Below are 13,196 nucleotides of genomic sequence, written 5' to 3'. Positions count from 1 at the left end.
TAACATACACATACTCACGCGTACACATACTCACGCGTATGTGTTCATCGTTCATAGACAGAAAGACAGATAGACACACGCACTCTCTCTCCCTTGGTCTCGCTCTCTCCCTCCCTCTCCTACACACTCACTCACACACACACACACATACACACACACATACCCACACACTCACACACACACACACACACACACACACACACACACATACAAACACGCACACACGCACACACATACACACCGCTTACACATGAGTCAGCAAGAAAAAAATTCGACTGAGCAAAGTTTACTTCAGAAAGCTTGCTGCACGAAGGTACGCTTGGCACTGAATTTTCGCCCCTCAAAAAAATCGTGAAGTCGACTTCGGCCTCAATTAAGCACCGCCATTGCTACCAATACAGACTTTGATTTGTAAATACATATATATATTATGTGTTGCAGACAACATGGATCTGTTAGCTCCACCCAGACCCCTGAGTCGCGCCAACAGTACCTCCTCTTTCTTTCTCTCAGATGACAGCAGTGACGGCGACCCCTACAGGTAATGATAGTGACCCCTACAGGTAATGATAGTGACCCCTACAGGTAATGATAGTGACCCCTACAGGTAATGATAGTGACCCCTACAGGTAATAATAGTGACCCCTAAAGGTAATGATAGTGACCCCCACAGGTAATGATAGTGACCCCTACAGGTAATGATAGTGACCCCTACAGGTAATGATAGTGACCACTACAGGTAATGATAGTGACCCCTACAGGTAAAGATATTGACCCCTACAGGTAATGATAGTGACCCCTACAGGTATAGATAGTGGCCCCTACAGGTAATGATAGTGACCCCTACATGTGATGATATTGACCCTTACAGGTAATGATAGTGACCCCTACAGGTAATAATAGTGACCCCTAAAGGTAATGATAGTGACCCCCACAGGTAATGATAGTGACCCCTACAGGTAAAGATAGTGACCCCTACAGGTAACGATAGTGACCCCTACAGGTAACGATAGTGACCCCCACAGGTAATGATAGTGACCCCTACAGGTAAAGATAGTGACCCCTACATGTAATGATAGTGACCCCTACAGGTAATGATAGTGACCCCTACAGGTAATGATAGTGACCCCTACAGGTAAAGATAGTGACCCCTAAAGGTAATGATAGTGACCCCCACAGGTAATGATAGTGACCCCTACAGGTAAAGATAGTGACCCCTACATGTAATGATAGTGACCCCTACATGTAATGATAGTGACCCCTACAGGTAATGATAGTGACCCCTACAGGTAATGATAGTGACCCCTACAGGTAAAGATAGTGACCCCTACAGGTAAAGATAGTGACCCCTACAGGTAATGATAGTGACCCCTACAGGTAATGATAGTGACCCCTACAGGTAAAGATAGTGACCCCTACAGGTAAAGATAGTGACCCCTACATGTAATGATGATAGTGACCCCTGTGAAATTGCTGACTTGCGACGCCAATTAAACGACAACCATGTAGGCCTTAGACCTATACAATTTGGGAGAATGCATGACGACCTACAAGAAATACATTCTTGAAATTTAGGTCAAGGTACAGAATTTATCAATAAGACACAAGTATGCGGAAATTAGATAAATCAAAACTTGACTAACTGTAAAAAAAAGAAACGAAATAATTAAAGAGGACAGAGAGAAGGCGAAAAATCAGACAGACGGATAGAAAGACGGACGGACGGACGGATAGACAGACATGCAGACAGAGAGACAGACAAACAGACTGACAGACAGACATGCACTGAAATAGACAAACAAATTGAGAGAGAAGTACAGCCTGTTTGCTGGAATAGTGTTAAAAAATCCGTTTGACCAAAATGTCGGATGCAAGCTCGCCGTCAAATTGAATCAATGTGTCTCTCTTGTGCCTGTGGTGACAGCCCCCTGCCCGTCACGCCGGACAGACCAGCACCGGACGGGGATGACATCACGTCCATTCTGGGACCAGGTCAGGTGCCCCCTAGACCTTCCAACGGTCAGTATATGTATTGTCTTTTAATTTTTTAAACTATTTTTAAAAACTTAATTCAAGTTTTTTGTTTTTTGTGGTTTTTTGACTCACATGCGAAGCAAAAGTGAGTCTATGTACTCACCCGAGTCGTCCGTCCGTCCGTCCCCCCCGTCCGTCCGGACGTCCGTCCGTCCGGAAAACTTTAACGTTGGATATTTCTTGGACACTATTCAGTCTATCAGTACCAAATTTGGCAAGATGGTGTATGATGACAAGGCCCCAAAAAACATAAATAGCATCTTGACCTTGCTTCAAGGTCAAGGTCGCAGGGGCCATAAATGTTGTCTAAAAAACAGCTATTTTTCACATTTTTCCCATTTTCTCTGAAGTTTTTGAGATTCAATACCTCACCTATATATGATATATAGGGCAAAGTAAGCCCCATCTTTTGATACCAGTTTGGTTTACCTTGCTTCAAGGTCAAGGTCACAGGAGCTCTTCAAAGTTGGATTGTATACATATTTTGAAGTGACCTTGACCCTGAACTATGGAAGATAACTGTTTCAAACTTAAAAATTATGTGGGGCACATGTTATGCTTTCATCATGATCAAGGTCAAGGTCACTTTGACCCTTATGAAATGTGACGAAAATAAGGTAGTGAACCACTAAAAGTGACCATATCTCATGGTAGAAAGAGCCAATAAGCACCATTGTACTTCCTATGTCTTGAATTAACAGCTTTGTGTTGCATGACCTTGGATGACCTTGACCTTGGGTCAAGGTCACATGTATTTTGGTAGTAAAAATGTGTAAAGCAGTTCTTAGTGTATGATGTCATTGCTAGGTTTAGTTATTTGACCTTGACCCTGAAGGTCAAGGTCATGTAAAGGTCAAGGTCAAGCATGTGAGTCGTATGGGCTTTGCCCTTCTTGTTTAAAAACATTTTGAAGCGTTGTTTGTTGTTAATGGTTGTGGGCGGAAGTAAGCATTGTATTATGGGTATTCAACTGTGAAGTAACATTTTGGATCGGAAATGAAACGAAGCTTTCTTGATATTTCCACTACCATTGCCAAACATTTCTGAACATACAATCGATTGTTGATGTGTTTTACATTTTGTCAATTTCGACTTTTTTGTCCAGAGTTCCAATTTTGGGGCCAGTTTATTTTCCAGCTTCACGGATTGACATTAGTGGCTTCTATATATATATACGACTTGTGTCTGTGTGTCTGTGTATCTGTGTATTTGTGTATTTGTGTATTCGCCATGCACGGCCAAAGTTCTCGATGGATCTGCTTCAAATTTGGTGGGCTTATTCAGAGAGACCCCGGACACAACCTCATCGATGAGATATTTCAACACGTGCTCTCAGCGCGCAGCGCTGAACCGATTTTGGTTCCACCTCAGCTATTTTGGTTCCACCTCAGCTACCCGGGCCCCCATACCGACACACCAAAGCCAAAGTTCTCGGTGGATCTTTTTCAAATTTGGACACCGTATTCAGCTACACCCCGGACACAATATCATCGATGAGATATTTCAACACGTGCTCTCAGCGCGCAGCGCTGAATCGATTTTGGTTTTTGTGTTCATTTCACCATTATAAGTAACTCTTCCTTATCTTCTCATATTCTCCAGGTTTTCAGCGTTTACCTCCCTTCCTTCGTAATGGTGCACTATAGTGTGAGTGGAGCGTCTTCGGATATTCCCGGCGTTCTGTTACTGTTACTATTTTTAGAAGGTCAACGCAGTGTCCAGAACGTAAATTGGACCCGTAAATTATCCTCACTGTAAAAGTGCAAAGGTCGAATCAATTTATAGCCACGCGAAAAATACACTGTCATCTATCTCTCTTTTGATACGGCTTCTCTGTGTTTTTGTGTGTGTGTGTGTGTGTGTGTGTGTGTGTGTGTGTGTGTGTGTGTGTGTGTGTGTGTGTGTGTGTGTGTGTGTGTGTGTGTGTGTCTCTATGTGAGCAACACCTGTGCATTGTTCAGTTCTGTTTGTGATGTGGTCTGGCGGCTTTTGTGTAAATTTATGTACTGGCCTTCCTTTTAGAAGCCATAACTTGCTCAGTCCTGTTTGAGTGGAGTTCGCCTCCAAAGGTGATTAACACGGTTACATTCGTCGACAAGGATGGGACTCGATATGGTCAGGAATGGCATTATGGCCACTGAATCATTTTCGTGCTGTTCCCATTCCACGAATCTGGGAGGGACCTAAGCTTGGCGGGTCCATTGTTCGGACCCGGCGAAGCCGGCGTACGGCTCTAAGTACTTCTTCCCGGCGAAGCCGGCTACCCGGCGAAGCGGGTATTCATTCTAGTTTGAAATATATAGCCTGACTAAATCTGTGATGGTGAATGAAATATGCCATGAGAAGGACTATGCCTTTCAGTGAGGATTTCATATACCATGCGTTCACTTTTTCAATGTTGACCTGTGTCCGATTTTGTCTACAGAGACCAAGGTGTGCGGTGACATCAAGCTGGGCTTTGCCGTGTCCAAGGGTCAGTTAGAGGTGGACGTCATCTGCGTCAGAGGTCTTCAACGTCAGGTCAACCTGCATCCACCTGGTTAGTGTGTGTGTGTGTGTGGGGGGGGGGGTGAGTGGGGGATGAAGGTGGGGGTGGCTTTGCCGTGTCCAAGGGTCAGCTAGAGGTGGACGTTATCTGCGTCAGAGGTCTTCAACGTCAGGTCAACCTGCATCCACCTGGTCAGTGTATGTGTGTGTGTGCGGGGTGGGGGTGAAGGGGGGGGGGGGGGGTGGCTTTGCTGTGTCCAAGGGTCAGCTAGAAGTAGACGTCATCTGCGTCAGAGGTCTTCAACGTCAGGTTAACCTACATCCCCCTGGTCAGTGTGTGTGTGTGTGTGTGTGTATGTATGTGTGTGGGTGGGGGGGTGTCAGCTAGAAGTAGACGTCATCCGCGTCAGAGGTCTTCAGTGTCAGGTCAGTGTGTGTGTGTGTGAAGGGGTGTGGGGTGGTGGGATGTGTGCACTCGTACCTTCTATGCTTGAGTGTGTACGTACGTGCGTGTGAGCGTATGTATTCGTGTGTGTGTGTATGTGTGTGCGCGTGTGTGTGTGTGTGTGTGTGTGTGTGCGTCACAACCCGGTGTCACTACAGTTGTACATAAAAGCCATTCTGCCACACACCAAGAAGAAAGATTTTCTCAGATTTGTCACGGTCTTAAAATTGTGGTTCCATTGTACACCGGGTTAATGATTAAACATGTATGGCTTTACTGTGTATCCTCAGACACGTACGTGAAGACTTACCTGGTGGAGGGCCCCAAGACGATCCAGAAGAAGAAGAGCCAGGTGATCAAGGCTTCCACGGACCCCATCTTCAGGCGAAAGATCAAGTACTCGGCCTGCAACGTGCACGGGAGACACATGAGGGTCAGAATATATACATACTCTTGGCATAAAACAGAGAAGAATTCTCAAACTTCTATGCAAAAGAGAAAACCACATTTCTGCGGTAGGCCCTCTGCATAGACGAGAATCTTTCTTTGATTCCCCTGCAACTGCCAGTGAAGAGTATGAAAAAGAAATTTTGAAGTATCAGAAATTTATAATGAGAGCGCTGCTAAAAATGCCAAAATGTGCACTCGATCGCTTGTACTTTTAAAGAAAAGTTAAATATAGAATGACGTCAAGAGCGAGAATGCATAGAAATTACGTCATGAGCAAGGGAGATCATCCTTTACTCTGTGTGTGTCTCCACCGCCTACATTCCAACAAGGAATTTTGAAAGCAGTTTTGCATAGAAGTTTGAGAGTTCTTCTCTGTTTTATGCCAAGAGACTGCCTGATGAGAGCTTCTCAGCTCGAAACCGGTAGCAGTCTTGGCTAAACAAAAACGGACCTTTTCAGGTTCAGCACTCTATGAGAATGCCCTTAAATGCACTTCGGTGACTTCTCAATCCTTTGAGGTTGTAGAACTCTCCTCGGGTTATTCTTGTTCAGTGTTGCAATCGGCTCCGAAAGGGTTTGATTCTCCAGTAGGCTGTCTGTGAAGAGTTCTTTCTAGATCTAATTCTTACCCCCTCCCCCCACCTCTTCCATTACCTCTAGTGTGCTCCCTGCTTTCAAAATTCCTTGTTGGATTGTAGGCGGTGGAGACACACACAGAGTAAAGGATGATCTCCCTTGCTCATGACGTAATTTCTATGCATTCTCGCTCTTGACGTCATTCTATATATATGGGAAATGTATATAGTGCTTGACGTTCTCTAAGCGCTTTGCATATTAATTTCTGCCGTGTGAGATGGAATTTTTTACACAATATATCACGCATTCACATCGGCCAGTAAATCGCAAGCCATTACGGCGAATATTTACTTTTCACGGCCTATTATTCCAAGTCACACGGGTATTTGGTGGACATTTTTTTTTTATCTATGCCTATACAATTTTGCCAGGAAAGACCCTTTTGTCAATCGTGGGATCTTTAACGTGCACACCCCAATGTAGTGTACACGAAGGGACCTCAGTGTTTCGTCTCATCCGAAAGACTAGCACTTGAACCCACCACCTGGGCTAGGAAAGGGGGAAGAAAATTGCCCCGACCCAGGGTCGAACTCGCAACCTCTCGCTTGCGAGGCAAGTGCACTTACCACTCGGCCACCCAGTCCACACAGTATACCTTTATTATAATGATAATGATAATCATTCGTCGTCATCGTCATCATCATCATCATCATCATCATCATCATCATCATCATCAATGTGCACTGCAGACACATGAGGGTCAGTTCCTTTATATATCTTTGTGTGTCTTTTTCTTGTTCAAAGAGAAAATCAATATCACTGAAGAAGTTCATATGAAAATTGAAAAATGAATGAATGAATGAATGAATGAAAGTAAATAAAAATGATGACACCAAGAACAACAAAACCATTGTGGGGTGGGTATATATACAAGATACAAGATACAAGATACAAGATATTTATTCACCAATTTTGCAAAAGGATTTCATCTTGGCACGGCACGGTAAAAATAAAATAAAAACCAACCAGACACATATGCAGACACACATCACCATGCATGCATACATACGTACATTACACTGTCATGCACACACAGACACAACTCACACACACACACACACACACACACACACACACACAAATATATGTGTGTGTATACATATTACTCATCTTACAATCACACACATAATCACACACACACACACAAAACAAACAGAGTGTAACATTCTTGGTTGACCATGAACGTTGCATGCTAAGCTGGCTGTAAATCCAGTAAAATATGCATCGCAGCATGTTAGTGTTAGTATTAGTAGCCAATACTAGCTATAAAATGTTGCCTTGGATCTCCTTGCAGATTGTCGTGTGGGAGAAGCCGAGAAATTTCGAGCGGAAACAGAGTCTGGGAGAAACGGTGGTTCGTCTGGATACCTTGGACCTGAGTGCACACACCATGACCTGGTACAAACTCTTCCCTGTCAACAGTACTGACCTTGGTTCTACGGATTCTCTCAGCCAGTGGTGATATCGTGATGACTTAGGTCAAGGTCAAGCAAATCATAATTAATTAGGTCAAGGTCGACATGAGAACGACCTCAGTACGCACACCATGACCTGGTATTTACTCTTCCCTGTCAACAGTACTGATCTTGGCTCTACATATTCTCTCAGCCAGTAGTGACATGATAAATTAGGTCAAGGTCAAATAAATCAAATATTTAGGTCAAGGTCAAATAATTAATGATTAATCAGGCCAAGGTCAACATGAGAACGACCTCAGTGCCCATACCATGACCTGGTAGAAACTGTTCCCAGTTAATTAACGGTACTCACCTTGGATCAACAGATTGTCTAAGCCACTGGTGACACCACCACAAAGTAGGTCAAGGTCAACACGTTGATGGTGAAGAAAACGACCTCCACAATGACGTGGTACAACTCTTCCCATTCAAAAATACCGACCTTGGCTCTACAGCTTCTATCATCCAGTAGTGACATCGTCACAAAGCAGGTCAAGGTCAATAGGTGTGATGCTTAGAAAGAGAACGACTTTCGTTTTAGTCGATTCTCTCAGTCAGCGGTCAGGATCAGGATCGATACATTGCAGGAACCTTTTTAGGTTCTCATCGCAGCGGTGATACCATCAGGAAGCCGGTCAAGGTCGAAACGGTGTTTAAAAAAAATTATTTTGTGTTTGATATCACATTCTCGACTATAATTACGTCGCTTGTCTCAGACAGATGGGATGCCGCCATGAATTGGGTCAAACTCACCATGCTTCTCTGAAAATACAGCGATTTTTGTTTGGACACTTCCCTCAGCTAGTGGTGTCACGAATTCCGTTCCTAGTATTGCCAAGAATTCAACTGTGTCTACACGACACATACCCAACCGTTTTAATTAAGTTGCATCTACAGATACCTTGTCTTACTTAGCAGCAAGCTGTATGCTTGGCTCTTCGGTTTATGCTTTCACATCGGCATTATTACGTATTGGAACAGTATGTCGTCGTTAATGCGTTGTCAACATGGGGTAGCAAAGACAATTTCCATTTAATGATGAACGATATCGACTGAACAAACCAAGACGTCTACAGGAATTGTAGGTCAACGGTTTAGACGCGAGTGTCTTCGGCTTTGCTATCAAGTCAAACTTTTATCGTCATCTGCCAGCGTGACAGCTTCTTGATAATATCACACAAATCGACCATTTTGTGGTGCTTGACTTAAACCTCACGTATTCCACGTACAAAATTACACAAGGTTAGTGATGTAAGTTATGAAATTTACAAGTGAGAATATGTATGTTGAAACGGTGTATGTGTCTTGAACAGTGTTGATACACGATGCTGGCAGTGCTACAGGATTATTTTCAGTACTGCATGCCTGTATTCGTTTTCGTAAATTGTTACTGCTTATATTTGTTATCGCATGTACGCTACCGGGCTTTATTGTAAATAAAATTGTGTGGCTGCAAGAGAGAGAGAGAGAGAGAGAGAGAGAGAGAGAGTTTGTGTGTGTGTGTGTGTGTGTGTGTGTGTGTGTGTGTGTGTGTGTGTGTGTGTGCCGGTGAGAGAGAGAGAGAGAGAGAGAGAGAGAGAGAGAGAGAGTTTGTGTGTGTGCCGGTGAAAGAGAGAGAGCTATAAAATAAATGTTATTTGTTCGCGTGTTATTGTGTTTTGGTGGCTTTCTGAACTGCGTGCCTAAGAACAAGCTTCGTGTCAAACAACAGATTTTATTTAAATCAAATAATGTGTTCGTGAACTGATGAAAATAAAATTATTTTTCATGAAAATATTGTCTGTACAAACAAGTGAGAAGTGCAGCTTTCATTGTATGCATAAGGCCTTATGTGTAAATGCTTGTCTTGTTGTATGTGACATTTTACTTATGCCGCTAATTGCGAAGAGAGACAAGTTAGGAAAAACGAGGACTAATAAGCGATGGTAAATGACAAAGACCGAGTCGACATCTTTTTTTACTTTCTGTCTTTTTATGTGATGGCTGGCTGGCTCGGGAAAATCTGTTATATTTTTCAGTTTTAAAATGTAGGTGAAACTGATTTACTTACCTGAGGATAAACGGAAATGGTCAGGTGGATTAAGCTTAATGGCATGGTAAGCTAACAGAAATCGGACTGCTTGGAGAGGGGAAGGGTTTAAATTCAGCAGTGGACTTTTAACTGATGTTAACTTTCAACTTGAGTGCCTGACACCCGAACGATGCCTTGAGGAAGGCGAACCAGCGTCGCAATGCTTGACCTTACTTTTTGCAACAGCATGATCATTAAAAATACATTTTGTATCTAGAGCAAAAACAATATCTTCTTCTTCTTCGTCAGCGTTCGATGATGGTTGTATCTAAATTCGTTAGCCCGTGATGTTGACAAAGTGGGCTGTCAGTCTGAGGTAAAAAAAAAGAGTATCGATTATGACCATATATATAGTTTTCGTTGGAGGCGGGTGCAATTCAGAAATAACTCCATATGCACAAGAGACACAAGGTGAGACCTGCCCATAGGGGGGAAATAATTCATGAAAAGGAAAACAAGAAATGTGAAAGCATGGCCAGATCTGTTGCGGTCAGCCTGACATGATCACTAAAATGACAGAAAAGGTATATTTACTGGTTTGCTGGGACTCAAGTCTTGCCGGTGGTGGTAAAATATATGTTCTGCGCGAACTTAGAATCCGGTTTCATTCTAGAATGGACCGGGTCCAGGTTGGAATTCTAACCCTGCGCAAGTACAGGGGTGCCATTCTAGAATGAAACCCTTGAATAAAGGGGGCCGTAATGTTTGTAGGTAAGACAGAGTTGTCTTCCCTTGAATTATCTCCACCTGCACCTTCCCTTTGATAAAATGGGGCTGATTTGTCTACCCCTGAAAAAAATCCTTTGGCGATCTTGCGATGTCATGTCATGTCAAGAAAGTTGACACTCCTGAGTACGCAATAAACAAAGGCAGACCATAGCAAGGGGGACTACCAGGGCGGTATTGTTTGCAGGGCAGTTGCTTTTGTGATGAGAGCCGGTTGCGGCCGCTTGCAATGTCAGCGCTGTCTCCCTCTCGGAAATGTCCGGTTTATTTGTTTATTTTTTGCTTAACGTCCAGCCGACTACGCAGAGCCATATCAGGACGAGGAAGGGGGGGGATGAAGGGGGCCACTTGTCAAGCGATTCCTGTTTACAAATGCACTAACCTATTACTTGTGTCCCAGCAGGCTTTAGTAAAACTAAATTAATACCTACTGGAAGATTACCAGTTTCCAGTATGTTAAAATAGGCTTAACCTATCTACTGCTGGACTTACATCAGAACACTAACAGATTAAACTATACATGAATCGCGAGACAAGCGGCAAGAGAAGAGATTTTTGGAAAAAATACAGGTGAATGAGCAAGAAGGCAGAAAAAAGAAAAGAATTCATGAAGAAAAAGAGAGCATGACAGGAAAGAGGAACCAAAAATCTACCTAACAGCAAACTAGAAAGCTCCTGCGGTTCCAAAAACAGGAGGGGCCTTTAATTTCTTAACCGCAGTGCCCCACTGCGGGAAAATGTCCGGTTTTTTGACAATTTTTTGACAGACAGACAGACAGACGGTCAGACCGACTAACCGACAGACAGACCAACAGAAGGACAGAGTGAGTTATAGAGCTGTTGTCACAGGTTTAAAAAAAAAAAAAAAAAGTTGACATTATATCTTCACAATTCAGAAGACCAACTTCATGTATATGAATAAGATTAAAAGTTACAAGCGAGATCGGCAAAACACTGTCAGTCCGGAAATTTCCGTTCGTTGCGATCAGTGCTGAGTGTCTCTCAAAATCGTAATCTCTTTCAGAACATCACAATCCCAATTCACGATGTCTTTGAGTAAAGTGTAAAAAACCCGAGAAAAAAACCCAACCAAACACACAAAAAACAAAAACAAACAGAAAATCCACATTTGTGGCTTTGGCTGTGTGATAGTCTAACTGAAATGACTATTCCAACTTGGACCCAAATTCCAACCTTGCGCACGGCCGATTCTAGAATGGACCAGCAACAAGGGTTTCATTCTAGAATGGCACCCCTGTACTTGCGCAGGGTTAGAATTCCAACCTGGACCCGGTCCATTCTAGAATGAAACCGGATTCTAAGTTCGCGCAGAACATATCGACGCAGTAGCCTGTGCCTTGTTGGACCGGCAGCAGATAGCCAGGTGCTTTACAATGCCTGCGCTAATACATTATGTTTTTTGGTGTTCCAGCTTAATTAACACGCCTTGCCAATACAGTGGCACCTTAATTTATTTTCAGACCTCCTAAAAGTCTGAGAACTGTGGGTCGTTAAAGAGAGGGAGTCGTACAATGGAGGTACTCTTTGTAACACTATTAAGACTGAAAACGTTTGAGAAAAGGAGGTCGTATAGTAGAGGGAACCTTACAATAGAGGTATGTCTTAACGCGGCAAACGTTCCACTGAACAGTGGACATCTACCCTACCCCCCCCCCCCCTTTTTTTTCTGACCGTGATGAAATTCAGAATTTAAAGTCTTCAGTGACAGAGGTGACCAAGTAGGATTTTATATTATGTGGTGTTAATCCGATACAGACACCTGTTTCAAGACCCTCCAACCACCAACCCCCCCTTCCCTTCTTTGAAACCCAAGTTTTTGGTAGGTTCTGTTCAGAACTTAATTTACCTCCATTGAGTTAAGACTCCCTCCCTATTAAGGCATGATTCGGAGGGGGTGGGGTGGGTGGGGTGGGGGGGGGGCGGGGGTGTCTTTAAAGGTTGGTACCACTGTAAACAATTGAATAACTATTGCTTTTTATTGGTGTAGATTACTGCTTGGCATCACTACACATTCTCATTCTAGTGGGTGGTGGGTGTTTTTTTTTAGTAGACTCAGAGATCACCTCTCTTAATTCTTTAGATTAACAGCTCTATAAAACATAAATCCCCTCTTCTGATTCTAGACTGATATCTCTATCAGACAGCAAACACTGTCCCAGAAAATGGCGAAAATCTGATTCCCAGCACACTTCTAGGTTGGTTTGGTTTTGTTTGTTTAGCAGACATAGAGATCACCTCTCCTGATTCTAGACTGATCATGATATCTCCAGCAGACAGCAACCACTTTCCCTGCAAATGACGAGAATCTGATTCCAAACACCCTTTTAGACTGAAGGTTTGTGTGCCGTATTTAGCTTGCACTTTTCCTGGAGATTACAAACATTATTGATTTACGGTGTGACCTCTTTTTTTTTTTACAATCCTAGATTTATTGCTTTTACTTGGTAGTTTGCACAGCCTTTCGACAGTCTACTCTGACGTGAACCTAGCCTTTCTTCTTTTTTATTTTATTTTTTTTTTATTCGTGATTTCTCAAAACTTTTGCTGACTATATTTGTTTTATTGATTTATTTATCTAGTATTCCAACCCAATTTAATTCATATCATGAATACAGAAGCAATTTTTTTTTGGTCCAACTTTTTTGTTATACACAAACCCATCATAGACTGAGTATGTCAATCTCTTTTTCCCTTACATAATTTTTCTCTCTCTCTAAATTTAAGAGAATGGTGGTTCAGCACTTCCCATAGAAATGAATCCGTCTATCTAATTCCAACGACTTTCATTTTGTGCGTGTTTTATTTTGAAAATGTAAGCAGTGTTTGTAATTTGGACCCCCTAATTAATTTTAAGACTTCTCCCTTGAGG

At 42.8% G+C, this 13,196-nt stretch overlaps 1 protein-coding gene across 1 annotated transcript in view; it reads left to right on the top strand.

Moving 5' to 3' along the window:
* The window catches only part of LOC138967774 (regulating synaptic membrane exocytosis protein 2-like), a 65,823-nt gene extending 55,168 nt beyond the window's left edge, over positions 1–10,655 (top strand). The window contains exons 16-20 of the mRNA XM_070340430.1: positions 442–541; positions 1,925–2,019; positions 4,460–4,573; positions 5,257–5,399; positions 7,347–10,655. Of these exons, the coding sequence (XP_070196531.1) occupies positions 442–541; positions 1,925–2,019; positions 4,460–4,573; positions 5,257–5,399; positions 7,347–7,514 (620 nt within the window). The 3' untranslated portion in view covers positions 7,515–10,655. The remainder of the gene's footprint in view (positions 1–441; positions 542–1,924; positions 2,020–4,459; positions 4,574–5,256; positions 5,400–7,346) is intronic.
* The last annotated feature ends 2,541 nt before the right edge of the window (positions 10,656–13,196 follow it).

Source organism: Littorina saxatilis, linkage group LG5 (genome assembly GCF_037325665.1).
Source record: "Littorina saxatilis isolate snail1 linkage group LG5, US_GU_Lsax_2.0, whole genome shotgun sequence".
In the NCBI taxonomy this organism is placed as follows: domain Eukaryota; kingdom Metazoa; phylum Mollusca; class Gastropoda; order Littorinimorpha; family Littorinidae; genus Littorina; species Littorina saxatilis.
Note: the sequence above shows the minus strand (reverse complement) of the source record. Positions and strands in the feature narration are given on the sequence as shown.